The sequence below is a fragment of the Piliocolobus tephrosceles genome, chromosome 6 (genome assembly GCF_002776525.5).
Source record: "Piliocolobus tephrosceles isolate RC106 chromosome 6, ASM277652v3, whole genome shotgun sequence".
Taxonomy (NCBI): domain Eukaryota; kingdom Metazoa; phylum Chordata; class Mammalia; order Primates; family Cercopithecidae; genus Piliocolobus; species Piliocolobus tephrosceles.
Genome location: NC_045439.1, coordinates 878,369 through 898,231, shown reverse-complemented (window position 1 = coordinate 898,231; position 19,863 = coordinate 878,369). Strand labels below are relative to the sequence as shown.

The window sequence follows — 19,863 nt, the reverse complement described above, 5'->3', positions numbered from 1 at the left end:
GGGCAGGGGAGGGGGGAGTGGCGGAGGGCGGGCGGAGCGGGAGGGGAGAAGGAACACAGGCTGGGGAGTGCAGCAGAGGCTCACCAACACCCCTGCTCCACAGCCGGTCCGAACTGAGGACTCCCACCAGCCACCGGCTAAATGAGAGTTGTTGGAGGGTCCAGAACAGGTCCGTGCAGGGAGAAAGTGGATTTTGCTTAAACAAAATCCAAGTTTGCATCTAAACTGGCAGCCCGGGGGCCCCATCTCCTGCCTCCAGGTGGGAGGGCATGGTTGGGTGCATTTGCAAGTCACCAGGGCCCTGGGGGCTGGCAGGGAGGAGACTGGCTCTCCAGTGGCCAGAAAAGTCCATCCTGGGTGGGAGAAACGGCCCACTCCAGGTTTGCAGGTGAGTATGCACACGTGTGTGCTCACGGGATGTACGTGTTCAGGTGCTAGGGCGTGTGTGCACTTGTGTGTCTGGCTTGAGCTCCTCCCTCTGAACACCCTGAGTGAGGCCATGGAGGCGGGAGCCCTGTGCCCACCCAGACACAGGAGCACACAACCGGCTGCACTTGGGCCTCACCCAGTCGTGGAACTTCATGAAGAAAGTGCCAAGCGGGCTGACTGTCATGAGACCTTCAGACTTTCCTGAGCAACATCCCCCACCCCTCCCCCACCTTCTCGAGATAACTCTCTCGGGATGAGGCGGGCAGAGCCAGCTCTGGCTCTTGCTCCTGCCTCTGTGTTTGCCTCCAAGGCTGCAGGAGGGCGGAGGAGCCAGCCTCAGTCCCCTAGACCTAGGAGCTGGGCTCCTCGCCCACCCAGCAACCATTCCCCACCGCAGCCCAGCTGTACCCGTGAGGCTATTCACATCACCCTCTCCCGAAACAACCCTCCGTAGCTCCCTAGTGCCATCCATAGGTCAGACTGTCCGGGAAGCCTCTCTGTGCCTGCTCTAGCCCTAGCCAACATCCACAGCCTCTCCAGCCCTCACTGTGCCTGCCTAGGCCACGGGCTCGCTCTCTCTGGGCTTTCCCAGGCTGTCTTCTCTGCTGGGCAAATTTACAGAGTACGCTTGGCCACCCTGCCATGGCTTCTGAACACTGCCTGGTCCCTGGTCCCCAGAACACTTTGCTCACCAAGCACTCAGAGCCTGGCACACCGTAGGTGCATAATAAATGCTAGTGCAGGCAGTGTATGGGAAAAAGGAAGGAGCTTGTCAGATCTCCTGGAAAAGCCTGGTAAGCCTGAGGGTGGGAGGCCGTTGATGGGGATGGGAGGGCAGCAGGTGGGCCCAGTTCATCTCCTGCTCCTGGAGAAACTGAGGCACAGGGGAGCACACCAGCCACCTCTCCAAGGGATTGGGCAGCCAAAAGGAGCAGCCCCACGCTCCCACCCATCCCAGGCTGGCTAGCCGGAGCCAGTTTCCCTGAGCTGAAAGGCCGGCCCCACAGACGTCCAGGGCAGTGTGACCCTGTGATGGGGCTGCCTATCGCCCCAGGCCCCCACTGCCCACCTCAGGCACCCTCAGGAGTGTACACCTGGCCTTTGGAAGCAACCGCCCTCCACAGACATCCAGGGCCCCTGTGTACCAAACAAGCACAGGGTCATCTGAAGACCCTTCCCCAGGCCCCACGCCCCTCCGGGGGACTTGCAGACCTGCGGCTGCCCTGAGTGCAGGTGCCCTTCACATTCACCTCCCCCACACCCAGGCTCCTTGCAAACAAGAGCCACTGTCCCCTACCTGCCCAGGGCCCACAGCTCGGTGTCCTGCCACACACCTTGTATGGCCTGGGCTCCGCCAGCACCCCAGGGGCCAGGAGCCAGGAGAAGGGGCTCCGGGAATTTCTCTCTGACATCCGTGCCCAACCCACTGGCCCTGGCTGGAGCCATGGTGAACTAACACCCCTGCCCAGCCACCAGCTGTGGGTCAGGGCTATGCCCAGCCCAGCGCTGTTCCTCCAGCCCCTCTTGCTGGTGGCCTGCTGGCCCCCACAGACCTGCAGAAGAGTGAGGCAAGCAGGTGCCCGGGGCTGACCGGGAAGGGGGCCGAAGTGCAGGGGGTGGGCACAGGAGCCACTTACCAAGGAAGCCACGGATGCTCTCCCAACTGGCCCAGAAGTGAAGATCCCAACTGGCCGCCTCCCCCTGCCACGCCCGGTTCCTCCCTCCACAGCTCCTCCCCCCATTATCCCGCCTCCGCCTGCTCCTAGGGCTGGCTCTGGACCCTGCCAGGACCTCCACGTCCCACCAGAGGGAGTAGGCGGGTCCCCTGATGGGCCAGGAGCAAGGCCAGCCCTCAACACTCACTCAGCTTCTTGGGGCTGGGGACCCCACCCTGAGTGCCCCCCCAGCCTGAGCAGCTGACTGCAGAGGAACAGACCGCTCTGAGTCACACAGCCAGCCCAGTCTGGTGAGTGCCTTAGTGCGTGCCAGGTCCTGCTCTGTGGATAGACCCAGGCCTGAAGCAGGTCCCTCCCAGGCAGGCTCTGCAGAAGCCCTGTGTCTCAGTTTCCCTACGGGTGCCAGGATAGAGGCTGGCCCAGAAGGGAGGAGAGGCATAGCCTAAGGGCAGGACTGAGCCCACAGGGGGCTGGGCCAGTGACCTTGGGGCCTGGTCATCTGCCACCTGCCTGAGCCCCCAGGGCAGCCAACCCTGGCCTCCTTTCAGCCCTCGCAGCCCAAACTCACAGCAGCCCCCACCCCTCGAAGCACCAGGGTATCTGGTAAGCAGGGTGTGGTGGGGCTCAGGAACCAGCATTTTTTGAAACAGAGTCTCTCTCTCTCACCCAGGCTGGGGTGCAGTGGTGCGATCATGGCTCACTGCAGGCTCAAACTCCCGGAATCAAACCATCCTCCCGTGTCAGCCCCCCAAGTGGCTGGGTCTCCAGGTGACGCCGCCATACCTGGCTAATTTTAAATTTTTTTTGTAGATACAGGATCCTACTATATTGTCCAGGCTGATCTCATACGCATGGGCTCAGGCGATCCTCCCGCCTTGGCCTCCCAAGTGGCTGGGGCTGCAGGCCCACACCAGCACGCCTGGCTAATTGTTAAATTTTTTGTGGAGACCAGGTCTCCCTGTGTTGCCCAGGCTAGTCTCAAACTCCCGGACTCAAGAGATCCTTCTGCTTTAGCCTCTCAAAGTGCGGGGATTACAGGTGTGAGCCTGCGCACTGGCCTAGCATTTATTTTTTTTTTTTAACAAGCCTCCCATCTTTCCCAGTCATTTCTGGGTGGTGGCTGAGAAACACCTGAGTCCCATGACCCCAAGTCCCCCACTATCCAGAGCTCCAGCTGCCTGGCCCACCTCCTGGTCACCTCACCCTGCTGCACCCTGGGCCCTTAGCTCCCACTCGTCTTTGCTCTGGGTGGCCAGGAGGCTTCAGCAGGACACAACCAACTGTGCTATGTGCATGTGCAGCCCCACTGGGATCCCAGGGTGCCAGCCCTGTGCCCATAGCCTGGGTGGGGACCTGCCTCCAACAGGCAGTCTGGAGCAGGCCCGCACAGCTGAGGCCCAGCCCAGGCCTCATGGTCAGCGAGGGGTCAGACCCGGCCCGGTAGGTCAGCGACGGAATGGCACCCACACCAGGCCCCAGTGGCCTGGGAAGAGGTGGGAAGGTGCGGCTGAGAGGGCTGCCCCCGCCACGGGATGTCAGGGTGACCTGAGGTGGGCACAGAGAGAAGGGGTCCTCAAGTAGGCCAGAGGACTTCAAGGGTGGGGAAGGCTCTGTCCCAGCCCCAGGGCAGGGGCACTGGCCGGCAAATGGGGTGGGAGACGCCCCAGGGGCTCCTAAGTCCTGAAAGGCAGGGACCTGGTCCCAGGCCCCTTCCTGGCCTCCCCCCATTGCAATGCCCTAAAAAGGCTGACACGAAAACCTAATGGTCACCAAGGTAGAAAATGATTCTATTTACACGAAGACAGAAAAGCTGGCCAGGTCTGCTCCGGGAACACTCCCAGACAGCTCTCACCTGGGAACAATGTTTACCTGTTTACCACCTGACACCCACACTAGCCAGGCAGGGCAGGGCTGGCTGAGTCATCACCGTACCTAGAGGCCCAGCCCAGCTGGAGTGGGATGGGAAGGGGACGCTGGCACAGAGCAGGGCCATCATGCCAGACACAGCACTGACCCCCACAAGCGCCTTTACTGGGGACCCCATACCAGCTAGGCCCACCTCACAGCAGCCAGAGGGAGGCGCCCTGCAGAGCTGGCCACAGCACCAGCCACGTAAGCCCCTCCCAGACCCTCGCTGCAGTGCGGCGACTGTGGTCCACCAAGCCCTGGAACACATGACCGAGATCTCCTCCTGGCGCACCCTCCTCAACATGGACTGCCGTGGGAACGCACCACACCCTGCCCCAGGCCCTCTCCAGACTCTAAGCACGTGCCACTGGCTCTGCCTGGGGCACCTTCCCAGCTCAGATCCTGGACTCGCTACCCTGCCAGGCAGTCAGCACCAAGCCCTTGGCTACAGAGCCCCTGGCAGTGGGTGCCCACAGCACGGTGCAGACACACAGCAAGGGAAGGGGCCAGGCTGGAGAGCCTGGGCTCTGGCTCAGGACCACTTACTGGGAAGGGTAAGAGCTGGAGAGCCACGCCTCATACGCTGCCCCTGTTGCTAGCCAGTCCCAAGAGGGGCACACTTGACCACCAGCAGGCAGGTGCTGGGCAGGGCCTTGCTCACCTGCCTCAGTTCCTGGGGACCCCACCTTCCAGACCCCTGGCACCACGTGGTGGGACTCAGTGGTCAGGCAGGTGTCTGATCAGCTGGAGGGACGGCAGGCAGGGCATCTGCTGAGCCACCACATCACGGACCCTGAGATCCAGCATGTCCAGTGATGTGCACTGCACAGCTAGTCCCGGCTCGGAGCTGTTAGGACCCAGGACCAGCTAGGAGTCACCGTGGGAACTCGGCTGCTGGCGGGGCCAGGCAGGGCCGAGGGCAGTGGATGGTGAATCAGCCAGGAGGAGGCCAAGGCGTGAAGCTCGGCATTCTCAGGGCATGTGTCACCAAGGAGCCGACGGTACTGGCTCACTCAGGAGCCAGGCCTGCCAGGGAGCAGGAGCAGGCCGAGGACCGAGGGCTGGAGCCCTAAACAAGGGGGCTTAACTCCACCCGGTGGGGCTGAGTCATGAGGCCTCCCGCCCACCCAGGTGCTGTCACCTGACAGCCCCTCCAGCTGGCAGGGCTCACACGGACATAGCCCAGTGAGGCTCCCCAAAGTATCCCGCCCCTGCCGCGTCCCGGGCATCCCCAGCTGCCCCTGCTTGGCTATACCCTCTGCAGCGTCCAGGCAGGGGCGTGGCTTGAGATCCCTTTCCGGACTCCTACCCGGAACAGCCTGTGCAATTGCCTACCCTCCCACCACCGCCACCCTGCAGGAAGGAGTCCCTCCCAAGAGCGCTGCAGAGAGAAGGCCCCGATGCCACTCCCACCCTCACAAGCACACACTGGGTCAGCAAGTCCAAGTCTGCGCAGCACAGCTGGCAGGGCAGGGACTGGCAGCTGGAGGGGAGGGCGGTGGCTGCAAATAACTCTGTGGGCCTCTGGTAGGTGCGGGGATGGGGGATCACCGCCTCCCGCCCCAGCCCCTCCCTACCCCCTGCCTCCTGGGCCCGGCTCCATGTTTCCATTTTAGAAAGTGCTTCTGACTATTAAATATTTATCCGAGCAAGAAAGTCCTTGGCTCCCGGCCAGGCTATGGCTTCCAAAAAAAGAAAAATAAAGGGAAATCTGGAGGCTCAGACTGAGTGCAGGTGGGGCCTGGTGGAGACACCCTCGAAGCTCACAGCGTGGCCGGGGATCCCATCACCCTTAGAGGGGATGGAGAGGAGCAGAGGAGCATGGCCCGTCCTCCCTGTGTGTCCAGTTAAGACTCTGCTAAGCTCCCTCCAGGCTAACCTGGCCTCCAAATCCCCCACGGAGCAGCTTCCTTCCTGCCGAAACTGCCCTAAGACCTATGGGGCTCCCCAGTGCCCTCAGAACAAAGCCCTCCCTCCAGCAGCTGGCGCTGCCACCTCTCCATCCTCACCCCACCTGTCCCAGATGCACTGGGTTGAGCACCTTGCAGGTCTCTGCCTTCGCCCTCAGCCTCCGCAAGCTCCTCCTGCTCTGCCTCCACTTCTTTTTCATGATCAGTCCCAGTCTCCATTTGGGCCAGTTTTCCTCCAGGGAGCCCTCTCTGGCCCTTCTGTGCCCCTGTGGCTGCACTGGCCACAAAAATGGGGTTCACATTTGTTGAATGAGCAATGGGTGGATCTTTGCTCTGCTGAGGTATGACCTCCCAGGTCCCAGGGCTCCCGGGGTGGCTTTGAGACCCAGAAGCATGGGTGACAGGCAGCCAGACGGGACGTACTCCCACAGCTCACACCAGCCCTGAGGGCAGGGTGTGCCTCTGCCAGCCAGAAGACCAAGCTGGGAGAGTGTGGCATGCTACTCCTGAAGTGAGTGGCAGGGACCCCCAGATGGCAGTGCCCCCCCTTGCTGGGGTTTGGGGGCCTTTGCTCCCCAGCACCTATACTTCTCCACACCTGGCCAAGCCAGCCCCCAGCTGAGCCTGAAACACAGAGGCTTTCAGCATAGGTGTCACAAGAGGAAGGACACAGAGGGGGCCAGAGTCTAAGGGAGAGCTGGGAGTGAGCCCAGCAACCCAGGGGGCTTCCCAGAAGAGGCAGCTCCTAGCCCAGCCCAGGACAGGAGAGCTTGGCCAAATGGAGAGAAGGCAATGAGGGCATTCCTGCTGTAGGCCCAGCCACGATGAGCCCAGATGGGAGTGGGCACTCAGCTTCCTGGGCACGGAGAAGGCCGGGAGGGAGCGGGCTCCCGGGGCATTGGAACTGGAGGCTCTGCGGGCTTGACCCTCCTGTCCACTTCTGAGCCCCACCCCCTTCCCTGAGCTGCACCAGGTGGGCACTCCTGAGGTTTGGGGCAGGAGCCAGAGGCCAGCAGCAGCCCAGCCTCCCTCCCTGGTGGTTCAGCTTCTGTTTCCCCACCAGGGAAAGTGCTGGGGTTGTTGTTAGGAACACACTTACAATATCACTGTCGGTGGCTTCTGAGAGGCCACCTCATTGGAGGGCACTCCAGGATGCCCTCTGCTGCCTCCTCCTCAGGGCCATTCCTGCCACTAGCGGCCACAGAGGGGCTCCTTTGCCTGCAGTCACCCTGCCTGGTGGGGCAGGGCAGAGCCAGTACCTGTCAGAATAGCATGTCACTGACCAAAGCATGCAATATTCTGCTCTGGTCCCTAAGAGCCCAGGGAGTCACTGCCTCACAGTCCCCAGCCTCAGTGTCCCTGTCTGCAGAATGGGAATACAGCCCTCCCTCAGTGTGGGCGACCCAGTCAGGGAGACACTAGGGTGGTGACAGGCCGGCCCGTGCTGTCACTTGGCATCCCTGGCTGCATGGCGCTAGCAGCACAGGCAGCTGCGATCACTCCCGTCTCCGAATGTGAGGTCCTGACCCACATTTGCAGCCCAAGGCCCTGAAGAGGGCACCAGCGAGGCCCAGAACAGCCAGACCACCTCCACAGCTGCCCTGCTTTGCACCCTTCTTGGAAAAGGGCCCAGCCATCTCATGACCCCCGTCCCAGAGGAGAGACCACCCACACATCTTCGCGTGATGTCACTGCACCTGGGGCCTTCCCAACACGGTGGCGCTTTCTTGGGGTGTGGTTGTGGGAGGTGCTCAGGCCAAGCCAGGGGCAGCAGGTGCAGGGTGGGGGCCAGGGCCAGGGAGGGGTTCCCTGTCTCCCCAGCTATCGGGGATCCAACTCTTCCCCAGGAGTAGGCAAGGGTGTGACACCCAGAGCCCGCTGGGAGTGAACGGGCTGGTGTTAGAGTGGGCAGCGCTGCGTGGGGTGTTCCCAGCAAGGCCACCAGGGGGCAGCCTCGGCACAAAAGCTGCCCAGGAGATGGCTCCCTGCTGGGCTGGTGCCTGGTGCGGCTGGCAGAGGGCAGGTTTGAACTGGATAGGAAGACTAGAGTAGGGGAGAGTCTGCCCATCTCCAGCCTGCTGAGAGGGGACTGCAGGTGAAAAAGGCCTGGACCAAATCCAGGTTGGGAAAGGCAGTAGGTGGCAGGGTGCTTGTCAGGAATGCACATTCCTAGGCTGCAGGGTTGGGGAGGGTCTGGGAACTGATGTGCTGGACAGAACTCCCAAGGGCTCTGATCTTGCAAGTCTCCTACCAAAGCTCCAGTGAGAGCCACTGACCTTATTCCCTAAGAGCGGATGGTTCTGTAGGCTGGACACAGGGAGGGACTGCCTCAGACAGGCTGGGAACCACGAAGCCAGCACAGGCCTCTGTGGAGGCTGAGGGTGGATGAGGTGGTCCTGACCCTGCAACTTGGGAGTCTCTGGGTGCCCGTGAGTGAGGAGGAAGTGGAGAGGAAGGGCTGTGCAGGGAAGCTGGGGGCAGGGTAGTGGTCCCATGCCTTGGGGCCCCGCCCTTCTCCCTCTGAGGAGGTCGACCTGCAGCCATGTGGGCAGGGCCAGTCATAGTGAAAGAGGAGGGGGCTGGGGGCCTCCAGCCCACCGGGGCCATCATCCTTCCGCTGCTGAGCCCAGACACCTTGGACTCCCTTCTGCAACACCGTGAAGCAGGCGCTGTAGGGGCCTCCCTGCTCTGGAGTTCCTCCGACAAGTCTCCCACCCTAAGTGCGCACCAGATAAACAGGCCACAGGAGGGGCCTTGGTAGTGCCTGCTGCAGCTGGGGGGCATGCCCAGAACAAGGGCACCCCTCTGCACCTGCAGCATGGCACCATTAGCATTGACCTGTTTTCCCCAAGGAGTGGGGTCCAGCCCGTGCCAGTGCCGGCACAGCCCAACCCCCTGGCCAGTGGTTGCCAAGGCCCTGGGTGTGGTCAGGCTGCAGCAGCATAGACCTAGCCCAAGGGACTGCCCCCCCACCCCAGCCCTGCCCTCTAAGATGCTGAGACACCCAGGCCCTGGAACCAGGCCCAGTGCAGGGACAGACGCACAAAAAGCAGCAGGTACACATTCTGTAGCCTGCGGCTCAGAGGGAGGCTACTGACCAACCCTGGGTGCATGCCAGTGGGTAGCACCCGCTTTCCCTTGCCCAGCACTGAGGGACCCTGTGGCCTGACTTTGACCCCATTCAGGCCCCTCACAAGGCCCCAGACCTCAGGCCTAGCGCTGCCACAGGCCTCTACCTAGCCAGCGACTTCACCACACAGCCACACAGTAGACGCTGCCCAACCCTGCCTGGAAGCCCCGGACCAAAGTGGAGAGCCCAGACTCCTGGACCAGCCTGGCTGCTCGCCCCCAAAGCAGGTGAGAGGGCAAGCCTGGTGCAGGTGCCCCGGGTCCCGGCGGCCCCGGCTTTCATGCCCCATGCAGACACCAGCTCTGCTCCAGAGCGCGGTAGCACCTCCCAGGAGGCCGCCTCTCGACCAGACAGCGTCCCAGCAGCGGGGCAGGAGCGAAAAGGAGAGACAGACAGGGACCGCGAGTGACAGACAGAGGGAGTGCGCGACAGAGACGAGTCAGCCACCGAGAAACAAAGTGAGCGGCTGAGACAGCCCCAGAGGCCGGGAGAGGAGCAGGGACCGAGAGTCGCGGACAGGTAGAACGCGAGGCACGGGAGAAGAGACCCCAGCGGCCGGGGAGGCCCAGAACAGCGCGCGCGTCCAGCCGGCGTCCCCGAGTCCCCCGCCCCCACAGCCCGCACTGCGCGCCCCCGGACACGCCCCAGCGCGCGCCCTCGCGCGGAGCCCACCCGCCCCACCGGAGCTGGCTGCAGGCGGGGAGGGCGCACCGCTGCCGGGGGTTCCGGGCCAGGTAGGCAGCACCATGTGGAAGCAGTCGCACATCGCGGCGGCCAGGCGGTGCGGGCCTGCCGGCCCGTCGCGTCCAGTCGCTGGTCCCAGCTCCGGCGCACCGGGCGGGCGGGCGGGAGCCGCGCTCTGCCCCGCTGCCCTGCGCTGCCGCGGGCGGCCGACCTCAGACTGCGGACACCGCGCGCCAGGCTACCCAGCCGCACAGCTGGGACCCAGCCCGGGTCCGCCCAGCCCGGCCGGGCCACTGCGGAGCGCGCTCGCGGGCGGTGCCGCCGGCCTCATTCAGCCCATTGGCTGCCGCCGTCGAGGCCCCGCCCCTCCCGGCCAGGCCCCGCCCCGCTCCGCGCCCCCGGCCCGCCCGTCGCGTCCGCAGAATTAACTTTGGACTCCCGCCAGGGAGCGAGCTCAGGCTCCCCGCACCTAGGCCCCTGGACTTGCCGCTGTCTTCACCTCCCATTCCGGGGGAGACAGACACTTTACTCACAAGCTGGGGTGGGGGGCAGCCTGCGGGGACAGCAGTGGTCGCGGGCACCCCAGGAAGTGATCCGGCAGCATAAGGACAAGACAGAATTCTGCAGGGGCTGGGGGTGGCAGATACGAGGACGCGGCTGAGAACAGGGAAACAGGGCGCCACGGACCGGGCTGCGGGGTGGGCGCTGCGTGCGGGAGCACCCAGCGCTGGGGGGCCGTCCTGGAGCCAGAACCCCGCCCAGAGTCATCCTTTCTACTGATTCTTGTCAAGAGCCTAGGGCCTAGGACACAGCGGCAACCAGCACCCTACTGGCCCTGCCCCAGGGGCTCCAGGTCTGGTGTAGACACAGGCAAGACTGCAAGGATAAGGCGTTCTGCAGGGCGGGACTGCCCTAGGGGCGGGGGAACGGGGGTCCTGGAAGGCTCCCGGCAGTGTAAGCTGGGACCTTAGGGGTGAAGTATGAGCCAGGCAGTGTAGGAAGAGTGTTCTGGAGAGAGGGAACAGAATAGTGTGTGTGCAGAGAATGGGGGCAAAAGGGCTGGTGTTGAAAGTCAGGCCCAGTGGGCGGGGGCAGGGCAGCAAGGCTGCTGAGGGGGCTCCTGTGGGCAGGATGTGCCACCTAAGGCTCCAAGCAGGGTCTCTGAGCTTGGTGAGAGCTGAGGATAGACTGCACAGGTGGCTAGGGGTGTTAGCATGGGGCACAACTGGAAATACGAGCAGTGGAACCAGGGCTGTGGTGTGGGAAGGAGTGAAAGGATCCCGATATGTTCGGGCAGAGGGGACTCGGTGAGGACAGAGCGCAGAGGGTAGGAGCCTTCCTGGGATCGAGCTTGGGCACCACACAGAGGCAGCACACCTGCGGTGTGGACAAGGAGGGCAGGGGCCCAAGGCAGTTCTAAGAGTTTGGTGACACCTGGCCTGGTGTAGACCCGAGCTGGGCACACACCGGAAAGAGTGGAGTTCTGCCGGGATTATGGGGGGAGGCAGGGCTGGAAGAGACCCAGGAGAGGACCCCCACCAAGGAGCTGCTGCTTGGCAACGTCCGGGGATGTGGGTCAGATGCAGGGACACACACACACACACAGACACACACACAGATACACACACACACACATACAGAGGTAAAGACAGAGACACAGAGACACACGGACAGACACAGACACACAGATATATACACAGGTACGCACAGAGGCACACACACACAGACACACAGACACTCACACAGACACACACACGGACACACACACAGATACACACACACATACATACAGAGGTAAAGACAGAGACACAGAGACACACGGACAGAGACACAGACACACAGATATATACACAGGTACACACAGAGGCACACACACATACAGACACACAGACACTCACACAGACACATAGAGACACACACAAACATACATGCTGTCTCCGTCATACACACACACGCGCGCGCGCACACACACACACAGAGACACCTTTTCCTGGGGTGGGAAGAGGCCAGGCTGCACCGGAAGGGCCAGGCAGACACACACACTCATAGACAAGATCACAAACTCACCAAGACACAGGCCACCTGGGATATTTGATACACTCAGCGACAGGCACGTATACACTCAGGCCTGCATGCATGAACACCCACACCAGGACACAGACCCATGCACGTGCACACATACACACAGGACACACACGTTCCTGGGCTCATTCGGAGACCACGCACAGCCAGCGGGCCCAGGTGAGCCACCAGCGCGCGATGACTCACTCTAGACAGTTCCCGTTAGCCGCGCTGCAGCCACTGGGCAGCCATCCAGCAGCAGGTCAGACGGACGCCAGAGCCACTGCTGGGAAGAGGCCCTGGCAGCCTCCTCATGAGCCCAGGCATGGTGGGGCACAGTCTTCTCCCTCATGTGTGGACCTGGCGTGGGTCTTACCCCCTCCTCGCAGTGTCCTTCTTTCAGGGCTGAGCAGTGTTGCCTGGGGTCCAGAGCCCCTGAACTTACCTCCCTCCCCAGGGCCCCACCCTGCTCTGCTCACCTGGTGTCATTCACTCCCTGGGCACAGGGAGAGAGCCACTAGGGTGCCTGGGTGCGTACACCTCTGCATGTGTCCCTGGTTGCGTCTATGCCTCTGCCTGGTCTGCTGGGGGCTTGGCCCGCCAGTCCTCTGTGTCTGAGTTTGACTGCAGGGCCTGGGAACGAGGGGCAGCTCAGGGCACTCGTCCACCTTTGTATCCTCAGCCCTGTTAGGTGTGTGCCTTTGACGAGGTCATGCGGCCCCCTGGGCCCCCATCCAAATGCACTGGCCCCTCTCCTGATTGTCTGGCGTGATCTGCACAGGGCTATGGGGACTCCCCTCAGCTTTGCAGGATGGGTGAGGACGGAGCCCTGGATGGGGAGGCGGGGGCTGCCCCCCAACATGTCCCCGTCCCTGGGCTACTACCTGCTGCCCCTGCCTCTGTTTTCCTTCAGCAAGACGAGAGAGCCCTCCAGGCCATCTTGGTGGGGACCAAGTGAGAGCGCAAGTTCAGCGGGGCGTCACGGGAGTGTGGGGACCCCACACTCGGGAGGACTTTGCCCTGGTCCTGCCCTTCAGCCTGGGGTGGCTGAGACCTTTACCTAGCTGTGAACACTGGGCCTGCCCACCCCTGGCTAAGAAATGATCCCAGAGCCAATCACGGCTTCCCGGGTCGGAACTTTGCCTCTGCCCTGCATGGGGCCGCCCACTTCCAAGGTGGGCAAAGACACACACACGCAGCTGGGCCGTGCTCCCCTGTGGCCCCAGAATTCAGGATGGGGTCTGGAATTCAGAAATCAGGGCCCAGAATTCAGGATGGGGTCTGGGCAGGGCCTGCTCCACCCGGAGGCCGTTCCTCCCTTCTCCTGCCCACTCTGAGACAGAGGGCTGGTGTCTCTCTGCAGTGGCCTCTGGCTCTGCCCCGCCCTGAGTGCTGGGGCTGCAGTCTGGCTGTGACTGTTGGGGGAGCTGGGGACTGCCCCTCCCACCCTCCTTCTGGGGGTCTTCTCCTAGCTTGAGGGTTAAGCTGAGAGTGTCCTGAGTAAGACACCTTGGGGTGTCTGTCCAGAGAGCTTCCCCACCTCAGGGAACTTGGGGTCCTGAGGGCTCTATCTCACTCCAGATGCCTCCGGGAGGGCCTGCAACTTGGGCAGTGTACCCCTACAAACGGGCAGGCTGCGGCTATGTGAGGCTGGGGACTGGCTCCCCAGGGGCCAGCCAGAATCCCTCCACCCACCCACCAGGGCCTCAGCAGCTGAAACGGGGCTCCAGGGTCACAGCTGTGGGAGCATGGGAGAAGGTGAGAGGGGCTACCAGCCCCCATCCCAGTCCTTCCCCACCAGCTGAAGCCTGCGTTCCTGTCAGCACACCCAGCTCCAGTCTCCTCCCCATGTGCTCCTCTGAGGACAGACGCCTGGCTAGGGAGGACCACAGAAGTGGGCCTCGACTCAGGAATTCATGCCCCCACCCACAGCATCACCAGGCCCAAGCCCAACTCACAGCCGCCCCTGGCACATACAAGGCCCCACCCCTGCTGCAGGTGCCACCCTGGGGAGAAGGTGTCACATGCACGCAGCCTCCACCTCTTCCCTGGACCACCGAGATGGGGACACCGGCCCAGCCCGCTGGTTGCCCACAGCCTTCCTGAGGCTGGGTGCCAGGGCCTGGGGGAGAAATCGAGGCTCCCCAGGTCCTGATGCATCAGCAGGGCCGCTGCCCTGCCCCCAAGGCCTGACTGGCACTGCTCGCCTCCACCCTCCGCAGGCAGGGATGCCCATAGCATCAATGATTGATGCTCGCTGCGGCAGCTGCAGCAACATAAGCAAAAATAGCTCTGCTGTGGTCCCTGCCCTGCCCCAGCCACAGCCTTGCATCCAGCCCAGCCCCATGCCCAGATGGAGGGGTGTGAGGTGAGATGGGAGCATCTAGGACTGTCTCAGCTGCTGCCTGCCCCTGCTCAGTCTTTTACATGGAGATGATAGGGGAGAACCCCCGTGACCAGGTGGGGGACACTTGTCCACCCAGCCTCCTACTCTTGCCTGACCACATGACTCCTGACCTCTAACCGCCTCCCTCTCCCCCAAAGCTGGGTGCCCGTTTCAGCCCCGGGTATTGTCCCCAGGTCCACTTCCTCTGCACCCACACAGCTGGGATCAGGAAATGTGGCAGTGGTGGGGCATGTCGGGGTGCTGCCATCGTTCCACTCAGGTGGTTTTCTTTCAACCCCCGTGTCTTTATCGGGCCCTCTGGCTCAGCAGTCCAGGTGGGCTAGCCTGGGATCTGAGCAGCAGCAGGTTCCCATGCTGCCTCCTGCAAGCCCTGCCATTGCTGCTGCCAGAGGCGAGGACAAGCACACTCCCCAGCTTACCCTAAGGACTTGGGGCTGAGGATCCCAGAGGACCGGGATGCCTGGGTGCTTCTGGGGACCCCTCCCCAGTCAGTCCTTGCTCATCAGGTGATGCTGGGGGATCCCAAGATGACTGTGGGGCTCTGTGACAGGTGGCACTTGCCCCAGGACCTAGGCTGGCCCCTGCCTCCTAAGACTAGGGTAGGAAAGCTCGGCTCCTCTGCAGAAGGGAAGGTGCTCCCCACACACCCATTGGGCAGGGCTGGGGCTCAGGGTGGACTCAGGCGGCTGCAGAGGTCCTGGGAGGGCCACATGGGCTCCTCCTCCTGACCACACTCCACCTGCCCCTCCATGTCCCTCGGGAGTCATGGCTAATGTTTCCCCCACACCCGGACTTTAATGGGGACCCACCTTCTCTGGCCCAGTCTCCCCTATCAGCTGGGCGAATTCAACGTGAGCAGTGCCTGCTCCGATCGCCAACCTGGAAGGCTTATCCTCAGCTCATGCCCTTCAGGGTGTGCCATGAAGCAGGATGGTCTGCCCAGAAGCTGGCCCAAGAAGCCAGCGGCAGCCTAGCAGCTACCTGGGCTGCCCCACCTCCTCCTGCAACCAGGGTTGGACACCTGATGTCAAGGTTGCCGCTGCCATTTCCTCTGCACCTTGGCTTCCCCTAGGCAGCACCTTTTAGTGGTTTGCAAGGGGTCATTCAGGTGTATTAGTTCCCTGCTGCTGCCATAACCAAATATCACCAACGCAGTGGTCGAAAACAACATGTGCGCATTTGTCAACTCCAGTTCTAGGTGTGGGCAGGATGGAAGCCTCCCTTGGAGGTTTCAGGGGAGATCTGTTTCCTGGTCCTTTCGGCCTCCAGAGGCATCTGCAGTCCTGTATCACTCCAGCTCTGCTTCCATCTTTGTGTCTCCTCTCTGACTCTGACCTTCCTGCTTCCTTCTCAGGACCTTTGTGATTACACGCATCATCCAGGCTCCGCTCCTCCTCTCAAGAGCCTTAATTTAAGCCCATCTATAAAGTATCTTTGACCCAGCAAGGTCACATATTCACACGTTCCAGGGATTAGGATGTGGACAGCTCTGTGGGACTCTGTTCAGCTACCACACCAGCTCATCAACCCACATGAGTCATTTTTATCCTCCAGCCACCCTGGGGGTGCCGTGCTCCACACACTCTCCACATGGAAGCTGAGGCCCAGACGGGGTGGGGAATTGCAGAGAACCAGGAGAGCAGTTCCTGTCCCAGCTCTGCTTCTCATGCAGGCCTTTGCGGCGGGGCCTCAGTTTCCCCACCTGTACACAAGGACAACACTCCTCCTGCCCCGCTCCCAGCTCCCTGGGCCTCTCAAGGACAGCAAGGACAATGCAGTGGATGAGGGGCAGCAGTGGGAACGGACACTCCCCTTAAGCTGGCAAGACAGGCCCAGGCCTGGTCTACAAACCCAGCCAGCTCCTGATCACCATCCTTAGGGTCACTGAGGTGCTGGGGTGCCCGAGCCAAGGTTCAGTCCTGGACAGTCTGGCCAAAGAGCTCCCATACTGCATGGCCCAGCTGCTCTGCCCCTCAGGAAGGAGCAGGGACAGGAGGCTGGGTCTAAGGTGCAGAGAGTGATCTCATCTTGTCATTTATAAAATTAAATTTTTCTGTAGCTTGGCTGAGAAGGACCAGGGTGGGAAGGGGTGATTCAAGCAAGGACAGAGTCCAGGCAGGACCCCAGGCCCCAGGATGGGAGAAATATGAGCCTGAGGTAGATAGGGGATGGACAGCCGGTGGTGTGGCTCAGGGCTTCACCAGGGTCGGGCCCTCCCCTTACCCAGAGGAGGCAGTGATGGGGGCCAATCTGGGAAGGCCAGGGAGGAGATGGAGTCAAGGTTGACTCCTTGAGTCTGGGGGTGAGGGCAGATGGCAGAAGGCCTGGAAGCCCGGAGGGGAGCTGGCAGAGGCCAGCCTAGCTCCTTGATCGTCCTGTGGCTGGAGAGGGGCTGTCTGCCAGCCCTGCTCTGCCTGGGTCTGGCTGGTGACAAGGGAGGGGGGTACTCCGTGGGGCCTGCGAGGGAGGGGTGGAGCCTCCCCGCCGCTCCTTCCCCCAGGAATGGGGACGAGTTAGGAGCGGGCGAGGTTTTGGGGTTCAGGAGTCAGCAAGACGGACTTGGCTCTCGCCTGGGGGAGCTGGAGTCCTGAGGGGAGGGGCCGTCGCTCAGCTACACCCACAGCGAGGTCGGCGGCGCAGCGAGTTCGGCTGCGGGGCGCAGGGAGAGGGGGCTGCGGGACCTGGGCAGCTCGTCGTGATAAAGAAAGAACCACTCTAGGGCCAGGCACGGTGGCTCAAGCCTGTAATTCCAGGACTTTGGGAGGCCGAGGCGGGCGGGTCACGAGGTCAGGAGATCGAGACCATCCTGGCTAACACGGTGAAACCCCGTCTTTATTAAAATACAAAAAATCAGCTGGGCGTGGTGGCGGCTACCTGTAGACCCAGTTACTCGGGAGGCTGAGGAAAGAAAATGGGGTGAACCCGGGAGGCGGAGCTTGCAGTGGCCGAGATCACGCCACTGCACTCCAGCCTGGGCGACAGAGAGACTCCGTCTCAAAAAAAAAAAAAAAAGAAAGAAAGAAAGAACCACTCGGGCGGCGAACTAAGCACGGACAGAAAGCTCGAGCGGCCCCGCGCCCAGGGCTCGGCCGGTGGGGAAGCCCGATCCCACCAGCAGCGGAGGCGGCACGGGGCAGGGAAGGCGGGTCCGGGGGTGGGGGGCGAGGCCTGGAGGGCGGGGGCCGGCGCTGGCCACGCCCCGATGCGTGCTGACGCTTCGTCGGCGGACGCCGGAAGCGGAGCTGGCGCACGCCGTTGCCTGGCAACGGGGCGGCGCAGGCAGGAGGGGACTGCTGTTTGCCGGTTTCTCTCGGCCTGGCCCCGCGCGGCCCTGCCGAGGCGCCGACGAAGGTGGGTGCGGGGCCCGGGCCGGGACCCAGGACACGCAGGGACTCTCGGGAGCCGTGGGCCAGGCGCTTAGCCGGCCACCTGGGACCCTGTCCAGGCTCAGGCGGTCCAGGGCTGCCCTGCGGGCCGCGTGCGAGAGGGACTCTCGGGACGCCCTGGGGCGCCGCACCCACTCCCTCTGGCCAGCTTGGACCTCCCAGGCCCCCTCGCGGGTCCCTCCAGAGCAGGAGCCCCGCTTTGGGCCGCCCCTCTCACACCTGCCGTGGGTCCGGTACACGCCCCTGTGTCAGACTCCGCGCTCGCACGCGTAGGAGGAAGCCAGGACTCCCGGGCGACCGGGCCGTGCCTGTGGTTTGTGTCAGTTCCACAGCAGCACGTGGGCACTTTCCACCGTCAGCCACTGGGCAGCCCGGGGCACTCCTGCAGCGTCCCCAGGCCCCCTCCAGGGCAGGGGAAGGTTGGGCAGTCCCGGGCGGCCAGCACCGCAGCGTGCATGTCTCCTGAGCAGCTGCCCATCGGGCCTCTGCTGGCCTGGCGGCTCCAAGATGCAAGGCCGGCAGGAGCTGCGGGGAGAGCCTTTGAGTGACCTCCGGGAGGAAGCAGCCAGCGCTTCCCTCCGAGTGGCACCTGAGAGGCTAAGTGATGACAGTTTGGAATGGATACGGACCTGCCCCGACCTCCTGTCCGATGGGAAAGCCAGCGTCTCCCTGCCCGGTGAGGGCGGTTCCACCTGCGTTGCCCGATATCCTGACCCTGGGGAACACAGCAGCACTTGGGGGGAGTTTGAAGGCTTTCGGGAATCTTCAGCCAAGTCTGGACAATTCTCACAGTCCCCTGAACTCCTGGAGAGACTCACAGAACCCCAGCCACCAAGAACCACTTCTGCCCCAAAGGAGTGCAGTTCTCACCAACCGTGCCAGGGTGGACCTTGGGTGACAGGAACTGCTGCCGTCTCACCTTCTGAGGTACTTCTGCCGTGCTGTGGTCACTATATTGAGCGGGATATGTGTACACACCAAGAGGCCTGCAGCCCTCGAATGTTGTGGCGTGCTGGCCAGGGAGGGGGCTGAGAGCCTGGGAGGGTGTGCTGCTCTCCTGGCCTTCGTCCCTGGCCATGTGGTTGGCTGTCCCATCCTGAGGCCAGGGAAGGAATGAGTTGGCAGAGGAGGCTGCAGAAATGGGTCACACCAAGGCCAGGTGGGGGCCACCTGAGCTGGGTCACTCTGTCTGACCATTCCTCCCCTGGCCTGTCCACTCCCCATTGGCGGGGCTGTACTGGTCCCAGCTCAGGGCATTTGAGGAGGAGCTTTTTGTCTGAATTCTTAATCTGCTGAGTTTAGAAGTCTCAGAGCTTCTAAAATCACATGATCACATTTCAACTTTCTTGTAATGAATTGGGTGATGCCCAGTCCGACCTGTCCAGGAGCCAGGGTCCCAGCCCTCAGCCCCCTGCCCCCCTGCTCTTTCAGAGCAGACTGCCGGGTGTTTACTGTTTGGTGACACTTCCGCTCCTTCTCTTTTCCTGTCTTCTTCCTTCCATTGTTCCTCTTTCTCTGCCACCTCTTCCCAAATGGTTCATCCCAAACACCGTCACGAGAGATAAGAAAGAAAACCAGTGAGGAAGGAAATAAAGATATTTAGGTTCTCAGGGCTGGACTGTTTGTTTTCTAAAGCAGTTTCCCTGGAATCCTGATGAGATCCACTCTCAATAGAGTAAGGTCTGCTGCGATGCTTGTTTTGAATACAGGGTTTGTTTTCCAGCGTGATTGATGTATTAGGGAACAATTTGAGCATAGTTGAAATTTCACAAGAAAGAGTAGGTGAATGCAAAAAACTGCCCCCAGCTGAGCTGGGGCCCGTTGGAATACGTGAGACTCACACGCACACCCTCACACAGCGCTCAGCACCCCGACGTAGCACACCTGTCAACACCTGGTGTTAGGACCTCTCCCGGTTCAGACCGCCCTCCTCCCACCCCTTCACACTAACTCAGCCCGCGAGCCTTCATCTTTTCCAAGGTAAAGTGCTGTGCTTATTGTAGTATGTATAATTTCTTTTTTTTTGGCCGGGCGCGGTGGCTCAAGCCTGTAATCCCAGCACTTTGGGAGGCCGAGACGGGCGGATCACGAGATCAGGAGATCGAGACCATCCTGGCTAACACGATGAAACCCCGTCTCTACTAAAAAATACAAAAAACTAGCCGGGCGACGTGGCGGGTACCTGTAGTACCTGCTACTCAGGAGGCTGAGGCAGGAGAATGGCGTAAACCTGGGAGGCGGAGCTTGCAGTGAGCTGAGATCCGGCCACTGC

At 62.1% G+C, this 19,863-nt stretch overlaps 2 protein-coding genes across 4 annotated transcripts in view; one reads left to right on the top strand and one right to left on the bottom strand.

Moving 5' to 3' along the window:
* Positions 1–9,819, bottom strand: part of AHNAK2 (AHNAK nucleoprotein 2) — a 37,544-nt gene extending 27,725 nt beyond the window's left edge. The window contains 1 exon segment of the mRNA XM_026447495.1: positions 9,765–9,819. Within this exon segment, the coding sequence (XP_026303280.1) occupies positions 9,765–9,819 (55 nt within the window).
* Positions 9,820–17,449: 7,630 nt separating this feature from the next.
* Positions 17,450–19,863, top strand: part of CLBA1 (clathrin binding box of aftiphilin containing 1) — a 19,109-nt gene continuing 16,695 nt past the window's right edge. For all 3 annotated transcript variants that reach the window (XM_023205771.1, XM_023205768.1, XM_023205770.2), the window contains exon 1: positions 17,450–18,518. In XM_023205771.1, the coding sequence (XP_023061539.1) occupies positions 18,099–18,518 (420 nt within the window). In that variant the 5' untranslated portion in view covers positions 17,450–18,098. The remainder of the gene's footprint in view (positions 18,519–19,863) is intronic.